General features: G+C 42.8%; 1 protein-coding gene across 2 annotated transcripts in view; it reads right to left on the bottom strand.

Moving 5' to 3' along the window:
• The window catches only part of FSHR (follicle stimulating hormone receptor), a 194922-nt gene that overhangs the window by 5405 nt on the left and 162849 nt on the right, over positions 1–26668 (bottom strand). For both annotated transcript variants that reach the window (XM_061156295.1, XM_061156296.1), the window contains 3 exons: positions 23565–23633; positions 23376–23450; positions 930–1115 (listed from right to left, as the gene is read on the bottom strand). In XM_061156295.1, coding sequence (XP_061012278.1) covers positions 930–1115; positions 23376–23450; positions 23565–23633 — 330 coding nt within the window. The remainder of the gene's footprint in view (positions 1–929; positions 1116–23375; positions 23451–23564; positions 23634–26668) is intronic.

Raw genomic sequence — 26668 nt, 5'->3', positions numbered from 1 at the left:
ATAAGCTCCAAAGATGAGTTAGGGAGGTTTAGCATGGTGGAGAAGGAAATGGCAACCTACTCCAGTATTCTTGCCTAGAGAATCCTGTGGACAGAGGAGCCTGCTGGGCTGCTGTCCATAGGGTCGCACAGAGTCGGACACGTCTGAAGCCACTTAGCTTGCATACATGCATTGGAGAAGGAAATGGCAGCCCACTCCAGTGTTCTTGCCTGGAGAATCCCAGGGACAGAGGAGCCTGGTGGGCTGCTGTCTATGGGGTCGCACAGAGTCGGCAATGACTGAAGTGATTTAGCAGCAGCAGCAGCATGGTGGAGATGTGCTGTGGGTGTGTAATCAATCTCTGTTATGGCATCTCTGCTCCCCCCCTCCAAAGCTGACTCTGATGGTCCCTGGCACACTTATGGTCTCCCCTGCTGACTCAGACAGTAAAGAAGCCACCTGCAATGCAGGAGGCCTGGGTTTGATCCCTGGGTGAGGAAGATCCCTTGGAGAAGGGAATGACAACCCACTCCACTATTCTTGCCTGGAGAATTCCATGGACAGAGGAGCCTAGTGGGTTACAGTCCTTGGGGTCACAAAGAGTCAGAATGACTGAGTGATTAACACTTCGGCACATTTATAGGAAGCAGAGTTTCAGACTTTAAGTATATACCCTTATTGGTACAAAGGGAAAAGGGAATAAACATTTATTAAGCATCAGCTATGAATCAGGCTTGCTTGGTGTTTTTCATAGTAGCTCATTTAATATTTGGTAGGGAGCCTGCCATGTGGGTGGCTTTCTCCTGTGAACCCATTTTCAAAAAACATACTAAGGCTTTGATCTAGAACTTGCCTAAAGGGATTTCCTCATGGATGCAGAAGTTGTGGACCAAGTACTCCATTGGAGAAATGCCCAAACAGGGCTCAAGGGCTGGACAGAGAAGACTCACGTTTGCCGCCTCCAGTTTTCGAAGGCACAGCAGTGGCTGGGGTAGGTGAGGCTGGCCTCCACGAGTGTGACCAATTTTTCCAGACTGGGAAGCTTTTTTAAGCGGTAAGTTGACTTGGCCCGCAGCTTCTTAAGATTTTCTAAACCATAGCTAGGCAGGGAATGGATCCTGGTTCTTGAAATATCTCTATAAGGAGAAGAGGCAAACATAACCTGATTACTATGAGTCTAAATTTTTCTGCTCTGTTAGCAGTCAAAATAGCAGTCATAGTAGACCTGTTTTTACATGAGGGAGGAGGGAGACTCCTGTTCATCCAACACACCTCAGTCACATGAATGTTTGTCTAAAGGGACATTTGGCCCTTGAGTTCATGGTAGGAGGATATGGATAACAGGTTTCTCTGTATCCTGGGTGTACTAGCACCCTGGCTGATCTGGGGCTTAACTGTAGCCCTTTGCCCTTCCATAGTGTCTCTTTAGAATAGACACTCACAGAGTCCAAAAGTCTGTTCTGTACATCTGTGTCTCTCTTTCTGTCTTGCATATAGGGTTATCATTACCATCTTTCTAAATTCCATATATATGCGTTAGTATACTGTATGGGTGTTTATCTTTCTGGCTTACTTCACTCTGTATAACGGGCTCCAGTTTCATCCATCTCATTAGTACTGATTCAAATGAATTCTTTTTAATGGCTGAGTAATATTCTGTTATGTATATGTACCACAGCTTTCTTATCCATTTGTCTGCTGATGGGCATCTAGGTTGCTTCCATGTCCTGGCTATTATAAACAGTGCTGCGATGAACATTGGGGTACACGTGTCTCTTTCAGTTATGGTTTCCTCGGTGTGTATGCCCAGGAGTGGGATTGCTGGGTCATTGGGATGACCCAGAGGGATGGGATGGGGAGGGAGGTGGGAGGGGGGTTCAGGATGGGGAACACATGTAAATCCATGGCTGATTCATGTCAGTGTATGGCAAAAACCACTACAATATTGTAAAGTAATTAGCCTCCAACTAATAAAAATAAATGAAAAAAAAAAAAAAAAAGAATAGACACTCACTAAATCACATAGGATCAAGAAAGTGAGACCACTTCCTCCCCACCATAAAATCAGATGTAAAAATATATTTCTTGAGCTGGGGTGGACTCTGTGGCCATATTTCAGAAAAGGATGCAAAGAGAACACAGTATAAGAGGAAGGAGTATGAGATGGGCAACAGAGGTACCCTCAGCCCAAAGACAAAGTGTCATTGGGGAGTGGTGGTGATGACCGTGGTATCCATGGACAGTCTGCGTGTGTACCCTGCCCCGCGACCTGTTAGACTGGTGACCTTGGTCAAGTTACCTCACTTCTCCATGTGTCAGTTCCCTCAGTTGTAAAACAGGAATGGTAATAACCATACCTACTTCAGAGGGTGGTTGTGAGAATTAAACAAGCTAAAGTACATAGAAAACCTCCTGACCAACAGACAGCACTTGATGACAGGAGCTGTTATCAGAAAACATCACACACACGCACAGGGCTGTTCTTGCTTTGTTGGAGAGTCTATGCCTCAGTGACCCAGGAGGTCTATGCAGAGACCAGTGTAAATGAACATTTTAACCAGGTTCCTGTCCCTGGAGGGCTCCAGAGCCCCATCCTTGCTGGCAGCAACACCAGTGACATGGGCAGTTTTCTGGCAGCACTGCTGGCAGCTGCAACCTTCAAAACAACTGTGACCAGCTGGTAGGTGCAAGGAGAGTTAAATGGTACTGGCTTAGACTTTGGAGGTCAGTAGGCTGGCCATGAATGAGTGCTTCTGAAGGGGGTGGTAGGGATGACCAGATGGACTCATTTCAAGCATCCTTGGATATAGTTGGTAAAGGAGAATCTTCTAATGTCTGCATTTCCTCTAAGTCAAAACAGTAGGCACTCGGAGCAATGAAACTTCGGGGTGTGAATATATATCTGCTACCCTAGATATTCTCCCAGTCTGGTGAAAATTACTTTCTCAAAGTCTTGTTTTCATAGGGTCATTTATTCTCTTGCTCAAAAATTTATAATGCTTCCTACTGTCCAGTAAAACCCACTTGTAACTGCTGCCCTGTTTGTCTCTTCCTTTTCCAATCAAACTTCTTATACTAGGTGTCCATACTTGATGTTACTATTTTCTCATTTCCTAATCCAACTCAGTTTCTTCCCAACCCCTAGAGAAACAATACTCATTAAGGTCACATCTTAGTTCTAACCCTCTTGATTTCTCAATTACATTTCACGCATAAAACACTTCTCCATTTTTCTTGGCATCGTTCTTTTGAATTTCCTCTGACATCTACTTTGGCTTATTTCTGATTTTGTTTTTTCTCCTCTATCTATTGGAGTTCCTCTAAACTCAGGCCCCTTTCTGACTGCACATAATCTTCCCAGGTGATCTTACTTCCTTGATTTCAGATACCAGGTATATGCTGATGGCTTCTCTGTATATATCCCAGTTTAGATCTTAGTTCTGAACCCCAAACCCAGATAGTCCATTGTCCATCAGATCTCACCCTTCTGATGACTTGCAAGTATCAAAACTGAATTTACCATCTTCTTTTAAAATATGCTTCTTCTTTTGTTTCCTTATCTTAGCAAATGACTCCTCCATTTCCCTGTGCTGCTCAGGATAGAAACCTGGGAGTTATCATTGACTCCTTCCTCTCCCTCCCTTGGACTCAATTTCTTGTTTTTGCAAGCCTAACTTTTACATTTGTTTCACATTGGTCCACTTTTTTTGGCCACATCTTTAGTCTAAGTCACCATAATCTCTGCCTAGAGAGACAGCAGTCTCAATAACTGTTCTTCTTGTGATCATTGTATTAAGGTTCTCCAGAAAAACAGAACTGATAGGATATATAGAGATATATAAGAGGATATTTATTATGGAATTTGACTCACACAGTTTTGGAGGCTGAATTTTGCAGATCTCCATCTGCAAGCTGGAGATCCAGGAAAAAGTTTGTGGTATAATTCAGTCAGACAAAAGCCTGAGAACTAAGGAGGCCACTGGTTTAAGTCCCAGAGTTGGAAGACCCAAGAACCAGGAGTTCTGATGTCCAATGCCAGAAGATGGATATTTCAGCTTAAGAAAGGAAACACATTTGCCTTCCCTCTGCCTTTTTGTTCTATGAGGGCCCTCAACTGATTAGATGATGCCCACCCACACTGGGGAGGGTGAATCTTCTTTACTCAGTCTGTTGAATCCAGTGCTAATGTCTTATGAAAACACCCTCACAGATGCACTCAAGAATAATATTTTACCAGCTATCTGGGCATCTCATGGCCCAGTCAAGTTGATTTTAATTAATTTTCTCAATTTAAATTATTAATTTAATTTAATTAATGATTTTAATTAATCACCCTGGCCTCTAGCTCTAATGCAATTGTTATACTGCAGATTGGGTGATATTTAAAAAATCCCAATTAGATTGTGACCTCCTGCTTATAACTAGTCAGTGATTCTCCACTGCACTTCCAGTGATGTACAAAGCCCTGAATATGATGTGCTGGTCTTTGCCTGATCTCTCTCACATCCACTCTGTGCCCTTTTCTGTGTTCTGCTCTGTCTTGCAGGAGAGATGGCCTCTAAAATTTCCATTTCCCAGGTACCACCTTGTCAGTCAGCTTTTGGTTGTGTTGAGCAAATGGCACTGGTGGGATTGGCAGGTGGGAGGAAGGGTGAAGCGGGGGCATTTCTCATCCCTCCTCTGCCTCAGGCAGATACCTGAGGCTCTTCTGTGACTCCAGCTTCATCACGCAGATCTGTGGAGGATCCAGTAGCTACCAGTCATCCCAGTTCTGTGCTTCAATTAGATCACATCCTCACTTGCCTTTCCAGTCTAGGGTTAGTAGCAATTATCTACCATTGCTAATCCCTGGACTGCTAATTCCCTGCTTGATACTAAGGGAAATTTACATTTTCAGAGTTAATGATTATCTTGATATAATACCTCTGTATATTTTACTTAGTCCCCCTCCTTGTTAGATACCCAACAGATCAAATTTGTCATTGCTATAGTTCAGATACTTCAGAGTGCTTGCTGATTTTTGCTTGCTCGTTCCATCACTCCTAAGTATTTTCTTATTATCTCTATTTATATATCTAATGGACAGATAAAGCTTTAGATATTAAACACTGAGTTCCTGATCTTACCCCAAATCTTCTCTACTTGCAACCTTTCCTGTTGTTTATGCAAAAACTTGGAAGTCACCCTTGACTCTTCTTTCTCTCATACCCTGTGTACTCTCCTTCAGCAAAATAACTTGGCTTTACCTTCCACATATGTCTGGAATTTAATTGCTTCTCACACATTCATTGCTGTCACCACAGGATAAACGTTCTTGGTGTTCCAAGGTCTCTTTTCTAGTTCTTGCCTGTGTATTCTAATTCTGTGGAGCTGGGGTCCCTGGAATTGAGAGTCTGATCCATGAACCTTTGTCACTGTGGTGAGTCTTCACTCTCTGATGCTGAAAGATCCAGCTGTCCTAGCCTGTTCAACACTTAGCCTTTCTATTGCTGCAGAGATTCTCAACTTTCTTTTCTGCCCTAAAAAAATCTCTCCAGTTTCTCTCTTCAGGCAATTGTTCCTCTGACCAGTTCTGCTATTGACACTCAAATTATGGTCCCTGGGACCAAGTTTTTATTTTGCCTGGTATATGGGCTCTTCTTTTTTTCCTGAAATATGGAAGGGAGCAAAGATTGCTTGTTTTGTCTAAAACAGTTCAAGGCTTCCTATGGGGACTGAGATGAAGGCATAAGCAAAGTCCTTCAGGAGTAATTTAAATCAGGGGGATTATTTATTACTTACCATTAGCATTTTTAATATTTCTAAAATCAAGTGATACAAAACAGAAGACTCTTTTTCTTAGTTATGCCTTCATCTCTTAATTTTAGAATATATAAAAATCACATTACTGAAGATTTCCCAAAATAAATTTTTATATTGCATGCAATGGCATCATATTTTCTCTTTGACTCTCAGTGACTCATTGGCTCATATTTCTCATTGATTAAAGATGACTGCAATTTCTTCATGCTCTTCCACAGATGGTCTATTTGCCTTTCCCTTGAATCCCCATGATGTCTTTGGACTACAGTAGAGTATGATGAAAGTGTTACTCTGCCAGTTCTGGACCTTGCTTCTAAGCACTGATAGCTTCTAAATCTTACAGAGCTGTAAGCTCCCATGCAAGAACTCAGAATGCTCTGATAGTGCCATGCTGGAAAAAGTCTAAGCCAGGTACAGAGGGTCTGGAGGATAAGATGCCACGTGTGTGTGTGTATGTGTGTCTGTGTGTAGAGTGGTACCAAGGAGCACCAGATACTTGAGTGAAGAGGACAACTTGCAATACATCCCCCAGACTCAGCCACCTGAGCTGACATCACGTGGGTCAGAGACAAAACAAGCTACCCAAACTTCTAAAACAAAACTGTGGGCAAAATGGAACAATTGCTTTAAACCACTGAGTTTAAGGATAGCTTTTAGGCAGAAATAGAGAACTCAAACAAATTCACGTTGACTCCCATCATCTCCATCATTTTTAACAGCTGTAGAAGCATTTTTCCTTGAAAGCCATTAAGAATGCAACAGCACTATAGTCTGTATACTTTTCTGCCTCTTTCACTTACCATTTTTTTCTTTATATACTAGCTCTTTGTATTTGCATTTTCTCTCTCTTGTAGGGCAGAGGACTCCTTTCATTCTCAGCAGTGCCTTTTACATAGTAAGCACCCAGAAAATTATTGCTTTGTTCAAAGATAGGCTAAGGAGTGGCCCTGATGGAGGACTAGGAAAGGAAATGATAGATCATCCCAGCCAGCTGTGATGTCTTCTGACCTCTTGTACTTACAAAGGTCTGGTACCTTGTATTGTCTCTTTTATTGTTTCATACTGTTCAACTTTTCATGTATATTTGTTTTGTCTCCTCAGCTAGATTTTAGATGCTCTGAGAACAGGAATTACTAAGATACTTTTGTGTTCTACCTGGCATTTGGCACAGGGCTGGGCTCAAGAAATCTACTCAGTGGAGAGTTGTCTGATTAACAGAGATGCCTCAGCATTACGAGAAAGTGAGAAGTTGAAGGAAGTCTTACAGGAGAGCAATTCTAAAGGGAGAAGTGTGCAAGGCAGACTGAGAGAGGAAATCTGGATTTATAAGGAGCTCAGCTTAATGGTGCTTCTGCAGCGGGCAATTATTTGTGACTGAGAGTATCAAAGGAACCAAGGAAGGGAGCATCCTTGTGCAAAGTTTACAAGGAGATGGACACAGATTAAAGAATCAGTAGAATAATGTGTTGAATGGGTTGAGCTGTGTGCGGTTCAGTGACTAGGAGTTGGATCAGGAGGTCTGCTTGGGAAGCATTGGTGCCTGTCTCTTTGCTCGGTGTTCTGGAGCTAGCTTATGCTGCAGACTCCTCATCGCAGCTGCAAAATATGTGAGTTGCTATCATTTGCACAGGTGGCTCCACTTCTGGAAGACTGTGGCATCTTGTCAGTATCTTGGGATCCGGATCTTCTGCTGGTGGATGTTGAAAGAGTGGTTGGTAGGAGAGAGATGCAGAGTCACTTAGAGTTTGGTAAAGCTGATTCTTTAACAGAAATGGTTCCTGGGTAGTAAAAGTGTTTGTAGAAGTGTTTACTTCAAGCTTACTGGACACTTGCTAGGGCAACCAAACAAGGAAACTGTCATAAGACTTCCTTATTTTGGACTGGCAGAAAAATGTTTCTCTGGTACCTTCACAGATTAAGAAAAATCTATCAACATTTATATCAGTAGGGACAAAGAGGGGATAAGTAGATCGTGTTCAGTATGGAGTGAGACTTAAACTGCAAATATTCCCACTTTTGCTCTGTTCCCCTAACGTAAATATGCAGACACACAGAGTCTAATCACTGACAGTCCCTTCCATGTGATCTGGAAACCTAATGTTAGATTTTAATTCCTTTTTAAAAGCATATTCCACTCTTAGGATGCAAATATCCCCAGGGGGAATAGCAAAACAAGGCGTTATCAGTTGTTCACATCTTCATGGAAGTGGGTTTGTTGTGACTACTGGCTAAGGGTAGGCTTGGGGTGAGGCTCAGAACACAAAGTACAACAGTGAGGGGTGTTCAGAAGGCTGATTCTGAGCAACCATATTTTGAGTAATTAAGGGAACCACAGGATGGGATTTGATCTCTGACCTTGAAAGCCAGGTGGAAGAGTTTAGAGTTTCTTTGAGCAGAAGAATGACTTATTGAAAGCAGTGATTTTATTAGATTAGTCTTGAGAGTCTTAAACATGGCACACAATAGGTGTTCATTCATTATTAAATGACTGGAAGGAGAAAGGAATGGCTATTACACAGATGTGGACATGAGATGAGAGCTTACCTCCTCATACTGTTGCTTCATCTGTTAAGTCACTGTATCACATGGCAAAGATTTATTGGGTGTCTGCTCTGTTACTAAAACCTCCTGTGATTTCTGCAGAGATTATAGTTCTGCACAGTAGCTTTTGTCCTTCTACCAGAATGAGAACTTGGGGCTGGTACTATTTGTTTTTGAGTCTCTATATCCATCACATCCATCCAAAGATGAGCACAATAAAGGACAGAAATGGCAAAGACCTAACAGAAGCAGAAGAGATCAAGAAGAGATGGAAAGAATCTTTTTGTGCAGAAGAACTGCACAAAAAAATATCTTAATGACCTGGACAATCACGACGATGTAGTGTCTCACTCAGAGCCAGACATTCTGGAGTGTGAAGTCAAGTGGGCCTTAGGAATCACTGCTGCCAATAAAGCTTGTGGAGGTGATGGAGTTCCAGCAGAGCGCTGTGAAAGTGCTGCACTCAATTTGTTAGTTAGTTTGGAAAACCCAGCAGTGGCCACAGGACTGGAGAAGATCAATCCTCATCCCAATTCCCAAGAAGTACAGTACTAAAGAATGTTCAAACCACTGGACAACTGCACTCATCTCCATGCTAGTAAGGTTATTCTCAAAATTCTCCAAGATAAACTTTACATTCCATAAACCAGGAACTTCCAGATGTTCCAGCTGGGTCTAGAAAAGGCAGGGGAACCAGAGATTAAATTGCCAACATTTGCTGGATCACAGAAAAGGCAAGAGAATTCCAGAAAATGTCTACCTCTGTTTCATTGACTATGCTAAAGCCTTTGTGTGGATCCTAACAAACTGTGGGAAACTCTTAAAGAGATGGGGATACCAGACCATCTTACCTGTCTCCTGAGAAACCTGTATGCAAGTCAAGAAGCAACAATTAGAACCCTGAATAGAACAACTGACTGGCTCAGGATTTAAAAAGGAGTACAACAAGGCTATTTATTGTCACCCCGTTTATTTAACCTATATTCAGAGCACATTATGCAAAGTGCCAGGTTGGATAAGTTACAAGCTGGCATCAAGATTGCTGGGAGAAATATCAACAACCTCAGATATGTGGATGATACCACTCTAATGGCAGAAAGCAAAGAGGAACTAGAGAGCCTCTTGATGAGAGTGAAGGAAGGGAATGAAAAAGCCGGCTTTAAACCCAATATTAAAAAAGCAAAGGTCATGGCATCCAGTCCCATCACTTCATGGCAAATAGGAGAGTAGAGTTGGAAGGGTAAGAGGTAGATTTCCTCTTCTTGGGCTCTAAAATTACTGTGAATAGTGACTGCAACCATGAAACTGGAAGACTCTTGCTTCTTGGCAGGAAAGTTATGACTCACTTAGTGTGTTAAAAAACAAAGACATAACTTTTCTGACAAAGGACTGTATACTCAAGGCTATGGTCTTTCCAGTTGTCATATATGGATGTGAGAGCTAGACAGTAAAGAAGGCAGAGTGCTAAAGAACTGATGCTTTCTGATTGTGGTGCTGGAGAAGACTCTTGAGAGTCCCTTGGAAAGCAAGGAGATCAAACCAGTCAATCTTAAAGAAAATCAACCCTGAATACTCTTTGGAAGAATTTATGCTGAAGCTGAAGCTCCAATACTTTGGCCACTTGATGCGAAGAACTGACTCATTTGAAAAGACCCTGATGCTGGGAAATATTGAAGGTGTGAGGAGAAGGGGACTACAGAGGATGAGATGGTTGGATGGCATCACCAATTCAATGGACCTGAGTTTGAGCAAGTTGGTGTTGGACAGGGAAGTTGGTGATGGACAGGGAAGCCTGGTGTGCTGCAGTCCATAGGGTCATGAAGAGTAGGACACGACTTGGTGACTTAAGAGCAATGAACATCCCTCACATCTAGCAGAGAACCAGACACACATTGAATAGATGCTCAATCAACACGTACCAAATATATGACATGTAAGCCCTGCTATGTTCAGTGAATGAGTGAGGATGTCTGCTTTATTACTGACTGTTCTTAGGGCTGGTGGGCTGGACAGGAGAAGGGGTAGAAATGGGCAGGTGTTATTAATCCTTGTCTTTCAGGCTGGTCTCATGATGGCAGCCTTTCTTTATAAGGTCCCACTTTGGTTAACATGTTCCATTCTGGAAGTGACTGGTTTTGAGAATTGAAATCCTGAAAAGTAGTCCCAACAGGAGACATAAGACAATGGCTGACAGGATTTAGCAATCCTAAACTGTTTCAACATTGTTAACATTCTTGATTTTGAGCTACAAAGCAGAAAGGGAAACAGCAGTCAGTAATAAGATGCTGAGTCAGGAGAGGCAGACGTTAAATTGTGCTCTGTGCCCTGTTTAATAAAGTGCATTATAGCCAGTGCCACAAATTTGATTTGAACAATTTCTATTTTTCCCAGCAAAGATGTTATTACAGGTCAATCATTTCCATAAGTGAGAGCACATTTCTGGTGTATACTACACTGACAGATGGCTAGAAGACCTCTCTTTCATGATCCCAGGTGGAATAAAAAGGCAATTTACTATCTATAGGACTGTGGGTATACTGGTAATGGAAGAGAATCATTCTTATACAAATAACTCAGTGTTTGAATCTGAACTATCAAATGAATCTGAGCTATAGCCAAATCAATTTGATAAACCATCAGAATATGATTGTACTGGCTCCAGCCTGCGAAAGCAATGCATTAAATTTTCCCCACAGGAAACGGTTTCCCAAGGAAACAGCAATTGCTTGACTGCTTTAAAAAAAATAAAAGAAAACTTGAGTGAGTTCAGAATATCAGGTGAAAACTCAGATGGCTGCTGATGTTCAAGGTCAAGACTCATGAGGGGGGAATCAGGATGCTAGACTGCTCTTGGAAACTCAGTGGAGCTTGTCTGTGTACCCCTGGCTTTCTCTGCATCTATTTCTCTTTGCAATGGAACATCTTATACTTGCACCCTCAGGTGTTCAGGGGCTCCCTGATTTTCACTCAGCTAAAATTTTTGCCTTCAGGAAAGGGGTTATGATTGGTTTGGGTGCCCTCCCCTTAACTCCGTTAGAATCCCTTGCATATATGTACTGGGGCAAAGTACTGAGACTGCTAGGAGGAAGATACACCACTGTTGGCTCTTGGAGGAGATGTGGAGACCAGGCCAAGCTTCCCAACTCCCAGCCTTGCTTCAGGGGCCGTGATTCTCAATGTGCTTTCTGGACCAGCAACATCAGCTTCGCCTGCAAAGTTATTAGAGATGCAGGTTCTCAGGCCCACCCCTGACCTGCTGAATCAAACCCACTGGAAGTGGGGATTAGCCATCTAGAGTTTTATAAGCATCCTGGGCGATTCTGATGCATGGTCAAATTTAGAACCATGGCTTAAGGGCATTTGAGGACCACTTACAGCTGAGGTGGCCCATTGCTGAGTTCCGCTCTGCAATTTGCCCTCATTTGACTTGCCCAAGACTTGACTTCTCCCCTGGGCCTGCCTGCACCTGGTGACTGTTGATGAGGAGGGTCGGTCCCTGGCCTTAATTCAGTCAACTCTGAAGGGCCATTCTAACTCCAGAGCTCCCCCTAGAATCAGCCGAAACTTCTGTTGCAAATGCATTGTAGTTCACCTCTCTTAACCAGATTCTGCTTCCATCAAGTACTCCCCACAGGCTCCAAGAGCACTCTACAGGAAGCCTTCTGCATGCAAATACCCACATCACTGTCTGATGTTCAGTGAGAGGAATCTGATCCAAGCCAGTCACAGCCCTAGCCTGAGCTGCGTCTATGGTGGGCTGAGCAGTCTACACTCACTTCTCCTACCCATGAACCCACAGCACCAGCATGGGCTTGTACTCTGCACACACACTAAACAAGTAGCCTTCAGGTCAGGGGTTTACCTGGGATTGGCACATAAGGCTGGAAATAGAGGATAGACTAGGTCCTAGAGCCCCAGGTTAGCAGCCAGAGAGGCTGGGAAGACATCTGCAGACTAACCTGAAAGCCCCAAAAAAGGAGGTTCAATGTTAAGCTGACCAACCTTCTTGCCCCTAAGGGGAGGAGGAGGAGGCGATCAGCAGTTAGAGACTGGGGTGTAGGCCAGGAACTTACACATATATCCTCATGCATTGACATGAGAAGGTATAGAAATGTGTTATCCCTCTCTACCTTTTTGTGTGCTCGCTAAGTCTTTTCAGTCATGTCCGACTCTGTGTGACCCCCATGGGCTATAGTCCACCAGGCTCCTCTGTGCATGGGATTCTCCAGGCAAGAATACTGAAGTGGGTTGCCATGCCCTTCTCCAGGGGATCTTCCTGACCCAGGCATCAAACCTGTGTCTCTTATGTCTCCTGCATTGGCAGGTGGTTTCTTTATGATTAGTGCCAGGCGGGAAGCCCCTCTACCTTTTTAAGTCATGGCAAATGCTTCATAATTCCTTTGGATTTTCTGTAAATTTTACTCACTGTTCCTGTGGTAACAGTGTAGAAAATGGGCCTGTAACTTGAGGACTCTGCAAAACTGCTGGTGATGATGTCATCCCTCTTCTTGCTGGCACTCGTGGCAGGGCTGGTTGGGGGTCTGTGCTGGTGTTTTCCACTGGAGACCTGGTCAGACATACTGTGCAGTGCCTCAGCCTGGGACCCACTTGTCAACATCAGGGGATGTTCTTCTATGCTGTGTGTGTCTACCTTTTACTAGTGTTCTTGGGCTGGGGGCGGGCTCTGGTGTTTATAGTTGTTTTTCCCCCTGTTTTAGTTCACAGTAAGTTGAGGGTCCCTTTTAGATGTTCAGTTGGACCGATTGAAGTACTTTAGGTGACATGGTATGGTGGGAATGCATAGGATATGAGGCAGGAGACCTAGCTTCTGGTCCAGGCTCTGCCACTTACTGCAGCAGTGTGATGGTTAGCAGGTTACTTCCCGTTTCTGGCTCTGGTTTCCTCAGCTGGGTGGTGAGCTAGACAAGATCCTGTCCAGCTCGAATGTTCTCAGTAGCAGACAGTAGTTAAGGTGCTGTGATGTCATAGTGTATCTGGTACAGGTCACATGTGGAAACCTACCCCATCACAGACATGCTCTGCCATAAAAGACAGGGGTGCTGGTTTAGGTACGTTCAAAACCTTTAGGACTGTTCACTAAGTGAAATTAACACACTGTTGTTCTCCTGGTCAAAGACATCAAACACACTTTGTTTGTCTCCCAGGTACTCTGAGAATAAGAAACATCGACTGAGTAATATTCCACGGTGTATATGTACATGTCAATGTATGACAAAAACCACTACAATATTGTAAAGTAATTAGCCTCCAACTAATAAAAATAAATGGAAAAAAAAAAAAAAAGAAACATCGACTAAGCATTACAAGTTCTGAGTGTGATAGTTGCTCAGTCGTGTCCAACTCTTTGCGACCCCATGGACTGTAGCCCGCCAGGCTTCTCTGTCCACGTGATTCTCCAGGCAAGAATACTGGAGTGGTTTGCCATTCCCTCCTCCACAGATCTTGCTGACCCAGGGATCGAACCCACCTCTCCTGCACTGTAGGCAGATTCTTTACCAACTGAGCCACCAGGGAAGCCCTACAAGTTCTAAGGACTCTGTGTATTGAAGCACAGGGGCTGTATGCCTGGCGCTCCGCATTTGTTACCCCCAGGTCCTACTTGATGCTTCATAGCGTACATCATAGTTCAATATATTAAATTGCATATTTAGTTCTGATATCTGACTCTCCTTCATAAGAATATAAGCTTTCTGTGAGGAAGAACTTTTGTTTCTTGCACTATATGCAGTGCATAGCATAGGGCTGGTGCTTAAAAATCTATCTGTTCGGGGAGGAGCCAAGATGGCGGAGGAGTAGGAAGGGAGACCACCTTCTCTCCTACAAATTCATCAAAAGAATAACTGAACGCAGAGCAAACTTCGCAAAACAACTTCTGATCGCTAGCTGAGGTCATCAGGCGCCCAGAAAAGCAGCCCATTGTCTTCGAAAGGAGGTAGGACAAAATATAAAAGATAAAAAGTGAGACAAAAGAGCTAAGGATGGAGATCCGTCCCGGGAAGGGAGTCTTAGGCGGCATTGCTTGGGGTAGGGTCTGGGCCTGAGTGCCCTGAGGACAATCGGAGGGAGCTTCTGTGAGTTGCCAACATGAACTGTGGGAGACCAAAAGAGAGAGAGTAAATTAACCGGCCCGAACACACTGCTGGCCGTTCGCAGAACAAAGAGACCGAGAGGGTCCAGAGAGGAGCTCGCAGGCTGCGGACCTGCCCAGCCCCTCCGGAGGCAGGAGGCAGGGGGGAGGGGAAGGTCGCGGCGAGACACAGGGCGCAGGCACCCGACCGTCGCGGGTGGGGACTGGGGCTGGGGACGCGGAGGGCAGAGGGCGCGCGCACCCGACTGGCGCCAGCGGAAACTGAGACTGGGTCCGCGGAAGGGAGTGGGCGCGCCACACCTGGGGAGAGTGCGCCCACCAAGCCCCTGGCTGCCTGGACTGCTCTGACAGGGAAGGCACGGAGAGCAGGCGCAGCTTTTCCTTCCGCGCTTTTGTGGAACACCCGAGGGCTGGAACCTCGCGCAGCGCGGGGCGCGCTCCATATAGAACAGCCGGGAGCCTGAGCAGCGCAGACGGAGAGAGCAGCGTCGGCCCCTCCCGGCAGCGCCAGCCCGTCCCCGCGGCGCAAGCCTGTCCCCACAGCGCCAGCCCCTCCCCGCAGCGCCAGCCCCTCCCCGCAGCGCCAGCCCCTCCCCGCAGCGCGACGGAACTAGCTACCTGAATAAGAGTCCACCTCCGCCCGCCTGTGTCAGGGCGGAAATGAGGCTCTGAAGAGACCGGCAAACAGAAGCCAAATAAACAAAGGGAACCGCTTCAGAAGGGACTGGTGCAACAGATTAAAATCCCTCTAGGAAACATTGACTACACCGGAGGAGCCTGTAGATATCGAGAAGCGTAAGCTGGAACGAGGAGCTATCTGAAACTGAGCCGAACCCACACTGACCGCAACAGCTCCAGAGAAACTCCTAGATATAATTTTACTTTTTTCTCTCTTTTTTTTTTTTAATTTTTTTCTTTTTTTTTTTTTTTTTATTTTTCTCTTTTATTTTCCTTTAAAATCCCCTATTACTCCCCCATTACTCCTTAACTTTCATTTCCATAGACTTTTACGATTTTTTAATTAGGGGGAAAAAAATTTTTTTTTCTTTTTTTTTTCTTTTTCTTTTTTTTTCTTTTTTTTTCTTTCCTTTTTCTCTTCTATTTTCTATTTTTCTTTTTCTCTTATTTCTTTTAAAGTCCTCTAGTACTCCTCTACTACTCCTTAATTTTCATTTTCAATACACTATAACCTTACAAAAAAAAAAAAAAAAAAAGAGAAGCCCTATTTTTAAACTGAAGATTATTCTCTCCCAATCTTGACTCTCTGTTTTCTACCTCAGAACACCTCTATTTCCTCCTTTCCCCTTCTCTTCCCAATCCAATTCTGTGAATCTTTGTAGGTGTCTGGGCTACGGAGAACACTCTGGGAACAGACAGCTGCGTAGATCTGTCTCTCTCCTCTTGAGTCCCCCTTTTTCTCCTCCTGTTCATCTCTATCTCCCTCCTCCCTCTCCTCTTCTTCATGTGACTCTGTGAACCTCTCTGGGTGTCCCTAACGGGGGAGAATCTTTTAGCCATTAACCTAGAAGTTTTCTTATCAGGGCTGTATAGTTGGAGAAGTCCTGAGACTACAGGAAGAATAAAACTGAAATCCAGAGGCAGGAGACTTAAGCCCAAAACCTGAGAACACCAGAAAACTCCTGACTACAAGGAACTTTAAGTAATAAGTGACTGTCCAAAAGCCTCCATACCTACACTGAAACCAACCACCACACAAGAGCCAATAAGTTTTAGAGCAAGACATACCACGCAAATTCTCCAGCAACGCAGGAACATAGCCCTGAACATCAACATACAGGCTGCCCAAGGTCACACCTAACACATAGACCCATCTCAAAACTCATTACTGGGCACTCCATTGCTCTCCAAAGAGAAGAAATCAAGTTCCACGCACCAGAACACTGACGCAAGCTTCCCTAACCAGGAAATCTCGACAAGCCAATCGTCTAACCCCACCCACTGGGTTAATCCTCCACAACAAAAAGGAACCACAGACCACCAGAATACAGAAAGCCCACTCCAGATACAGCAATCTAAACAAGATGAAAAGGCAAAGAAATACCCAACAGGTAAAGGAACATGAAAAATGCCCACCAAGTCAAACAAAAGAGGAGGAGATAGGGAATCTACCTGAAAAAGAATTTAGAATAATGATAATAAAAATGATCCAAAATCTTGAAAACAAAATGGAGTTACAGATAAATAGCCTGGAAACAAAGATTGAAAAGATTCAAGAACTGTTTAATAAAGATCTAGAAGAAATAAAAAAGAGTCAATTACAAATGAATAATGCAATGAATGAGATCAAAAACACTTTGGAGGGAACCAAGAGTAGAATAACGGAGGCAGAAGATAGGATAAGTGAGGTAGAAGATAAAATGGTGGAAATAAATGAAGCAGAGAGGAAAAAAGAAAAAAGGATCAAAAGAAATGAGGACAACCTCAGGGACCTCTGGGACACTGTGAAACGCCCCAACATTCGAATCATAGGAGTTCCAGAAGAAGAAGACAAAAAGAAAGGCCATGAGAAAATACTCGAGGAGATAATAGCTGAAAACTTCCCTAAAATGGGGAAGGAAATAGCCACCCAAATCCAAGAAACCCAGAGAGTCCCAAACAGGATAAACCCAAGGCGAAACACCCCAAGACACATATTAATCAAATTAACAAAGATCAAACACAAAGAACAAATATTAAAAGCAGCAAGGGAAAAACAACAAATAACACACAAAGGGATTCCCATAAGGATAACAGCTGATCTATCAATAGAAACCCTCCAGGCCAGAAGGGAATGGCAGGACGTACTGAAAGTAATGAAAGAGAATAACCTACAACCTAGATTACTGTATCCAGCAAGGATCTCATTCAGATATGAAGGAGAATTCAAAAGCTTTACAGATAAGCAAAAGCTGAGAGAATTCAGCACCACCAAACCAGCTCTTCAACAAATGCTAAAGGATCTTCTCTAGACAGGAAATGCAGAAAGGTTGTATAAACGTGAAGCCAAAACAACAAAGTAAATGGCAACGGGACCACACCTATCAATAATTACCTTAAATGTAAATGGGTTGAATGCCCCAACCAAAAGACAAAGATTGGCTGAATGGATACAAAAACAAGACCCCTATATATGCTGTCTACAAGAGACCCACCTCAAAACAAGAGACACATACAGACTAAAAGTGAAGGGCTGGAAAAAAATATTTCATGCAAACGGAGACCAAAAGAAAGCAGGAGTCGCAATACTCATATCGGATAAAATAGACTTTCAAATAAAGGAAGTGAAAAGAGACAAAGAAGGACACTACATAATGATCAAAGGATCAATCAAAGAAGAAGATATAACAATTATAAATATATATGCACCCAACATAGGAGCACCGCAATATGTGTGGCAAACACTAACGAGTATGAAAGAGGAAATTAATAGTAACACAATAATAGTGGGAGACTTTAATACCCCACTCACAACTATGGATAGATCAACTAAACAGAAAATTAACAAGGAAACACAAACCTTAAATGACACAATGGACCAGCTAGACCTAATTGATATCTATAGGACATTTCACCCCAAAACAATCAACTTCACCTTTTTCTCAAGTGCACATGGAACCTTCTCCAGAATAGATCACATCCTGGGCCATAAATCTGGTCTTGGAAAATTCAAAAAAATTGAAATCATTCCAGTCATCTTTTCTGACCACAGTGCAGTAAGATTAGATCTCAATTACAGGGAAAAAATTGTTAAAACTTCAAACATATGGAGGCTAAATAACACGCTTCTGAATAACCAACAAATCATAGAAGAAATCAAAAAAGAAATCAAAATATGTATAGAAATGAATGAAAATGAAAACACAACAACCCAAAACCTATGGGACACTGTAAAAGCAGTGCTAAGGGGGAAGGTTCATAGCATTACAGGCTTACATCAAGAAACAGGAAAAAAACCAATTAAATAACCTAACTCTACACCTAAAGCAATTAGAGAAGGAAGAAATGAAGAACCCCAGAGTTAGCAGAAGGAAAGAAATCTTAAAAATCAGGGCAGAAATAAATGCAAAAGAAACTAAAGAGACCATAGCAAAAATCAACAAAGCTAAAAGCTGGTTGTTTGAAAAAATAAACAAAATTGACAAACCGTTAGCAAGACTCATTAAGAAACAAAGGGAGAAGAACCAAATTAACAAAATTAGAAATGAAAATGGAGAGATCACAACAGACAACACTGAAATACAAAGGATCATAAGAGACTACTACCAGCAGCTCTATGCCAATAAAATGGACAACTTGGATGAAATGGACAAATTCTTAGAAAAGTATAACTTTCCAAAACTGAACCAGGAAGAAATAGAAGATCTTAACAGACCCATCACAAGCAAGGAAATCGAAACTGTCATAAAAAATCTTCCAGCAAACAAAGCCCAGGACCAGATGGCTTCAGAGCTGAATTCTACCAAAAATTTAGAGAAGAGCTAACACCTATCTTACTCAAACTCTTCCAGAAAATTGCAGAAGAAGGTAAGCTTCCAAACTCATTCTATGAGGCCACCATCACCCTAATTCCAAAACCAGACAAAGATGCCACAAAAAAAGAAAACTACAGGCCAATATCACTGATGAACATAGATGCAAAAATCCTTAACAAAATTCTAGCAAACAGAATTCAACAACATATTAAAAAAATCATACACCATGACCAAGTGGGCTTTATCCCAGGAATGCAAGGATTCTTTAATATCCGCAAATCAATCAATGTAATACACCACATTAACAAATTGAAAGATAAAAACCATATGATTATCTCAATAGATGCAGAGAAAGCCTTTGACAAAATTCAACACTCATTTATGATTAAAACTCCCCCAAAAGCAGGAATAGAAGGAACATACCTCAACATAATAAAAGCTATATATGACAAACCCACAGCAAGCATCACCCTCAATGGTGAAAAATTGAAGGCATTTTCCCTGAAATCAGGAACAAGACAAGGGTGCCCACTCTCACCACTACTATTCAACATAGTGTTGGAAGTTCTGGCCACAGCAATCAGAGCAGAAAAAGAAGTAAAAGGAATCCAGATAGGAAAAGAAGAAGTAAAACTCTCACTGTTTGCAGATGACATGATCCTCTACATAGAAAACCCTAAAGACTCTACCAGAAAATTACTAGAGCTAATCAATGAATATAGTAAAGTTGCAGGATATAAAATTAACACACAGAAATCCCTTGCATTCCTATATACTAACAATGAAAAAACAGAGAAATTAAGGAAACAATACCATTCACCATTGCAACAAAAAGAATAAAATACTTAGGAGTATATCTACCTAAAGAAACAAAGGACCTATACATAGAAAACTATAAAACACTGATGAAAGAAATCAAAGAGGACACAAACAGATGGAGAAACATACCGTGTTCATGGATTGGAAGAATTAATATTGTCAAAATGGCTATTCTACCCAAAGCAGTCTATAGATTCAATGCAATCCCTATCAAGCTACCAACGGTATTTTTCACAGAACTAGACCAAAGAATTTCACAATTTGTATGGAAATACAAAGAACTTCGAATAGCCATGGTAATCTTGAGAAAGAAGAATGGAACTGGAGGAATCAACCTGCCTGACTTCAGACTCTACTACAAAGCCACAGTCATCAAGACAGTATGGTACTGGCACAAAGACAGAAATATAGATCAATGGAACAGAATAGAAAGCCCAGAGATAAATCCACGAACCTATGGACACCTTATCTTTGACAAAGGAGGCAAGGATATACAATGGAAAAAAGACAACCTCTTTAACAAGTGGTGCTGGGAAAACTGGTCAACCACTTATAAAAGAATGAAACTAGAACACTTTCTAACACCATACACAAACATAAACTCAAAATGGATTAAAGATCTAAATGTAAGACCAGAAACTATAAAACTCCTAGAGGAGAACATAGGCAAAACATTCTCCGACATAAATCAAAGCAAGATCCTCTATGACCCACCTCCCAGAATATTGGAAATAAAAGCTAAACTAAACAAATGGGACCTAATGAAACTTAAAAGCTTTTGCACTACAAAGGAAACTATAAGTAAGGTGAAAAGACAGCCCTCAGATTGGGAGAAAATAATAGCAAATGAAGAAACAGACAAAGGATTAATCTCAAAAATATACAAGCAACTCCTGCAGCTCAATTCCAGAAAAATAAATGACCCAATCAAAAAATGGGCCAAAGAACTAAACAGACATTTCTCCAAAGAAGACATACAGATGGCTAACAAACACATGAAAAGATGCTCAACATCACTCATTATTAGAGAAATGCAAATCAAAACAACAATGAGGTACCATTACACGCCAGTCAGGATGGCTGCTATCCAAAAGTCTACAAGCAATAAATGCTGGAGAGGGTGTGGAGAAAAGAGAACCCTCTTACACTGTTGGTGGGAATGCAAACTAGTACAGCCGCTATGGAAAACAGTGTGGAGATTTCTTAAAAAACTGGAAATAGAACTGCCATATGACCCAGCAATCCCACTTCTGGGCATACACACTGAGGAAACCAGATCTGAAAGAGACACGTGCACCCCAATGTTCATTGCAGCACTGTTTATAATAGCCAGGACATGGAAACAACCTAGATGCCCATCAGCAGATGAATGGATAAGGAAGCTGTGGTACATATACACCATGGAATATTACTCAGCCATTAAAAAGAATTCATTTGAACCAGTCCTAATGAGATGGATGAAGCTGGAGCCCATTATACAGAGTGAAGTAAGCCAGAAAGATAAAGAACATTACAGCATACTGACACATGTATATGGAATTTAGAAAGGTGATAACGATAACCCTATATGCAGAACAGAAAAAGAGACACAGAAATACAGAACAGACTTTTGAACTTTGTGGGAGAATGTGAGGGTGGGATATTTCAAAAGAACAGCATGTATACTATCTATGGTGAAACAGATCACCAGCCCAGGTGGGATGCACGAGACAAGTGCTCCGGCCTGGTGCACTGGGAAGACCCAGAGGAATCGGGTGGAGAGGGAGGTGGGAGGGGGGATCGGGATTGGGAATACATGTAAATCCATGGCTGATTCATATCAATGTATGACAAAACCCACTGGAAAAAAATAATAATAATAAAAAAAAATCTATCTGTTCATTGAGTGAATATTACATATATTCACTCTCTCTATATATGTATGTATATACACACACACACCCTTACAGATATATTATTATTAAGCTTCAAACAGTATTAGGACATGGATATTATTGTTCCTGTCATTGTTTTAGGTGAGGAAACTGAGGTTTAGAGAGGTGAGAGAACTGGTTTTAAACCTAGGTAGTCTTCTCTGGCATCTATGCTTTAATTGTGCAAACATCCCTTCCTTTGTACATGTTGCCTTCCTGAAACCAGGCATTCTGGAATGATCTTTGAACTTATTCAAGGAGACAGAGTCCCACATAAAAGTTACAACAGATCCTTTATCATCATTAATAATCATTAATTGAGTTATTGCTCTACCACACAGGCTCTCATTCTAGAGATGCACAGGTTCCAACCTGAAGGAGAATGCAGTTGCCCCCAGGTGTCTGTGGGGAATTGATTCCAGGACCCACTGAAGACACCACAATCCATAGATGCTCAAGTCCCATGGCCCTGCCTTTCTTATCCATAGTTCTGCCTCAAGGATTCAACCAACTGCAGACAGTACACATTTATTGAAAAGTATCCATATGTAAGTGGACTCATGCAGTTCAAACCTGTGTTGTTCAAGGGTGAACTGGAAAGCTTTTTGGTGAAAATGAAAGTGATGTTGATAGTTGGTAGGCAGGTAAGTAAATAACCTATGTACTGACTGCCAAGTAAGAGGTACAAGCTAGTGGCTCTCAAGTGCCTGAACTGACCTCAGGATAGCTATGTAACAGTCATTCTGCAAACCTTTACGTCTGTTCATGTGTTTATCTGTTTCTTTGCTTACTATTTCTTCTTACATCTGACTCCTTCCTTCTGGATACCTTTCTTCTTCCTGTAATACATTTGTCCATAGATATAGTGGGTCTTGCTTAAAACCTGGGGAAATACATTTTAAAGAAGCTCTTGCAGACCTGGGCCCTTCAGCCATGAGGGCTGTGGGAGTTGCAGGAGGAGGAATTCACTGTTAGCAGAGATTGTCAATGAAGAGCTGGGGGTTGGAGTGACCCATGTGGAAGGGAAGGGCAGGGGCAAATAAAAACAGAGGAAAGTCACTCTTGGTGGGAGAAATGAAGATGAGCAAGCAACAGTAGAAGGAGAGGTGCTGATACAGTGCCATGAGGCACTGGTGGCACGCGAAGAGATCTGGAATTGAGGCAAAGAGGAGCCAAACATAAATGTGTGTATTTCTCACTGGTTTGAACAAAACTCCTGAACCCTGAGGGTGAAGATGGAGAACTGTGCTTTCCCTTTCAGGGAAGAGATGTATAGCAGAGTGGTTAAGAGTGTTCTAGGAGTCAGACCAGTTTGGTGTTACGTCTGTGCTCTAAAATTTCTGTGACCTTGGGCAAATTGACCCCTTCAGGGAAGCCAGTTTTCCCTTCTCTAAAATGGGACCAAATAGCTCCTACCACAGAGGTTATTATAAGGATTAAATTAGAAAATGCCTCTTACATTTTTGAAACACTCTCTGGGACTTGGTAAGTGCTCATTAGACAGTTGTTGTTATTGTTACTGTATTGATATTTAGAGTGTAGGTCAGCCCTAAATTGTCCTATACACCTTTGCAGATGATGCAGATAAAATTTGATCTTAATTCCCAGCCCTGTCCTCTAAGCATCCCTGAATGGGAGACAGTTGACTGCTAACTTACAGACACTGATCTCTTGGACAAAGTTGGCTGCTAACTTACAGATGCTGATCTCTTTCACTTGGAAGCGAGGGAGGCTACTCACAGAATGACTGGTCCGGAGGCTCCCTGGAAAACATCATTAGGTAGTTCTTCCAAATTACTGTTATCACTTAGATTCCTGGGGATGGAGTTGAGAAAAGAAGGAGGGAAACACAAAGCCACATAAACATCACTGTTGTTATAAGAGCCATTTCCCTCTAAATGGCCTGGAAGAATAGTCGGGGCTACTTACAGCTCATCGAGTTGGGTTCCATTGAATGCACAGTTGTGTATTTCTTGAATCCCATTTTTACTCAGCCATCTGAAATAAAAGACCCATTAAAAAACCAATAATGTCAGATGCAAACAGTACACGAGTTTCATAATTGGAAGCATTGGGGCAAGGTCAGACAGCACAGGTTAGTGGCATAAATAAAACACCACCCTAAGACTCAGGGAGCAGGGTGGAAGGGAGACTGATTTATCACTGTATAACCTTTTGTAATGCTGGAAGTTTGCATTATGTGCATGTATTACTTATTCAGAGAAATCAATGAAATTTAATTTTGAGAAGGCACACTTAGCCATAGCAGTCTGGATCCCATAAGGTGTTTGCACACATCATTCTTGTGCAGAAATGATGCCATGGGAGGAGCAGACAAAGATCTTTCCCATCCTGAAGGACAGAAATAATACAGTTATTGAACAAGTGTCTGTAAGACAGAGAAAGAACATATTGTATCCCCTTTCTCTATCACCTTAAGCCTCTCACTCATGCTCATTCACAGCAGCGGGCCTGGCTGTCATCAAAAAGTGATCTAATTAAACTGTCAGACAACCTGAACGTCTCCCATGACCCATAGCGACCTGGCTATTGGAGTTTGTGGAGGTGGCTCTGGGTTAAGCCAGAAAGGAAGAGAAATCAATTATAGAGGCTGTGGGCTGTGACAGGGTGAGATGGTGTGAGCGGGTGAGGGAGGAGGCTCTGGGGGAGGTTGGATGGGATGGGGAATCATCATCTGGATTGTGCAAAGGTCAGTGAGCAGCTTTGCCTGGACAGGGGAGCCCAAGGACACCTTGGGCTGACAACTCAGCACTGCTGTGCTCCTGGATGGATCTGAAAACAAAAACAGAAACCCAAGGTTGGGAGGGCTTAGCCCAAAGAGCCTCTGATCACTTGCTCTTGATTTGCCGTCAGGTCCTCTTCCTTGTCCGGCTTGGTGGGTTTGCAAATAGCACTGTTCCCGAAGCTGACCCAGGGACACTCCCATGGGTCCAGGATGTTGAGAGTTTCTGTTGCTGCAGTGGGGAGCCTGACAAGCTTAAAATCAGAGGAGGACACTGTGTGTTTTTCTTCCCCCTGAAAGCTAGTTAGCTGAAAATCCACACAGGAGCAATGCAGGTCTTTGAGAACATTAGCAACAGACTGGTAGACTCTGATGGCTAAGAAGTAGCTGTGCGCCCCCAATCCTGCCTGCCCCACACCTTCCCAAGTGTGCCCAGCACATCCAGCCTTCCTGACTGATTCATCAGCCTATTGGCTGGGGGTGAAGGTGCTGAAGCAGCTGTCCCTAACCGGTGGGAGGTGGATCCTAGGAGGTGTGGACCAGACGAAGGAGTCAACAAGCTTTTTCTATAAGGGGCCCAGTAATATATTTTAGGTTTTGTGGGCCAAGAGGCAAAATGAGAATATTGCATAGGTACTTTGTGTTAGTCCCTCAGTTGTGTCCGACTCTGTGTGACCCTATGGGCTGCAGTCCACCAGGCTCCTCTGTCCATGGGATTCTCCAGGCAAGAATACTGGAGTGGGTTGCTGTGCCCTCCTCCAGGGACCTTCCAACCCGGGGATTGAACCCACATTGTCCTTTCCCGCATTGCAGGCGGATTCTTTACCATCTGAGCCACCAGGAAAGTCACCAGGTACTTTACGTAAGTAATTTTTCACGAGATTTTTATTGACCAAAGTTAAAGTATAATAGTAATAATTGAGTACAATTCTTTTGTTATATAGGTCTACTACTGAAAAGAATGGATTTTTTTTTCTTTTGTTTGGAGTAACATTTGCTTCATTTAGGTTCAGCTTTCATATTCCTTATCATCATAATCTTGACTTATAGAAACAAGTCCTATATCAGGGACTAGATTTGGCCCATGGGCTGTAATTCAGTTCAGTTCAGTCGCTCAGTCGTGTCTGACTCTCTGTGACCCCATAAACTGCAGCATGCCAGGCCTCCCTGTCCTTCACCAACTCCCGGAATCCACCCGAACCCATGTCCATTGAGTTGGTGATGCCATCCAACCATCTCATCCTCTGTCGTCCCCTTCTCCTCCTGCCCTCAATCTTTCCTAGCATCAGGGTCTTTTCAAATAAGTCAGCTCTTCGCATCAGGTGGCCAAAGAATTGGACTTTCAGCTTCAACATCAGACCTTCCAGTGAACACCCAGGACTGATCTCCTCTAGGATGGACTGGTTGGATCTCCTTGCAGTCCGAGGGACTCTCAAGAGTCTTCTCCAACACCACAGTTCAAAAGCATCAATTCTTTGGCACTCAGCTTTCTTTATAGTCCAACTCTCACATCCATACATGACCACTGGAAAAACCATAGCCTTGACTAGACAGACTTTTGTTGACAAAGTAATGTCTCTGCTTTTTAGTATGCTGTCTAGGTTGGTCATAACTTTCCTTCCAAGGAGTAAGTGTCTTTTAATTTCATGGCTGCAGTCATCATCTGCAGTTATTTTGGAGCCCAAGCTAATAAAGTCAGCCACTGGTTCCACTGTTTCCCCATCTATTTGCCTTGAAGTGATGGGTCCAGATGCCATGATCTTAGTTTTCTGAATGTTGAGGTTTAAGCCAACTTTTTCACTCTCCTCTTTCACTTTTATCAAGAGGCTCTTTAGTTCTTCTTCACTTTCTGCCATAAGGGTGGTGTTATCTGCATATCTGAGGTTATTGATCTTTCTCCCAGCAATCTTGATTCCAGCTTGTGCTTCATCCGCCCAGCGTTTCTCATGATGTAATCTGCATATAAGTTAAATAAGCAGGGTGACAATATACAGCTTTTACATACTCCTTTTCCTATTTGGAACCAGTCTGTTGCTCCATGTCCAGTTCTAACTGTTGCTTCCTGACCTGCATACTGGTTTCTCAAGAGGCAGGTCAGGTGGTCTGGTATTTCCATCTCTTTCAGAATTTTCCACAGTTTATTGTGATCCACATAGTCAAAGGCTTTGGCATAGTCAATGAAGCAGAAATAGATGTTTTTCTGGAACTCTGTTGCTTTTTTGCTGATCCAGCAGATGTTGGCAATTTGATCTCTGGTTCCTCTGCCTTTTCTAAAACCAGCTTGAACATC

This window comes from Dama dama, chromosome 11, assembly GCF_033118175.1.
Source record: "Dama dama isolate Ldn47 chromosome 11, ASM3311817v1, whole genome shotgun sequence".
NCBI classification, from domain to species: Eukaryota; Metazoa; Chordata; class Mammalia; order Artiodactyla; family Cervidae; genus Dama; species Dama dama.
Note: the sequence above shows the minus strand (reverse complement) of the source record. Positions and strands in the feature narration are given on the sequence as shown.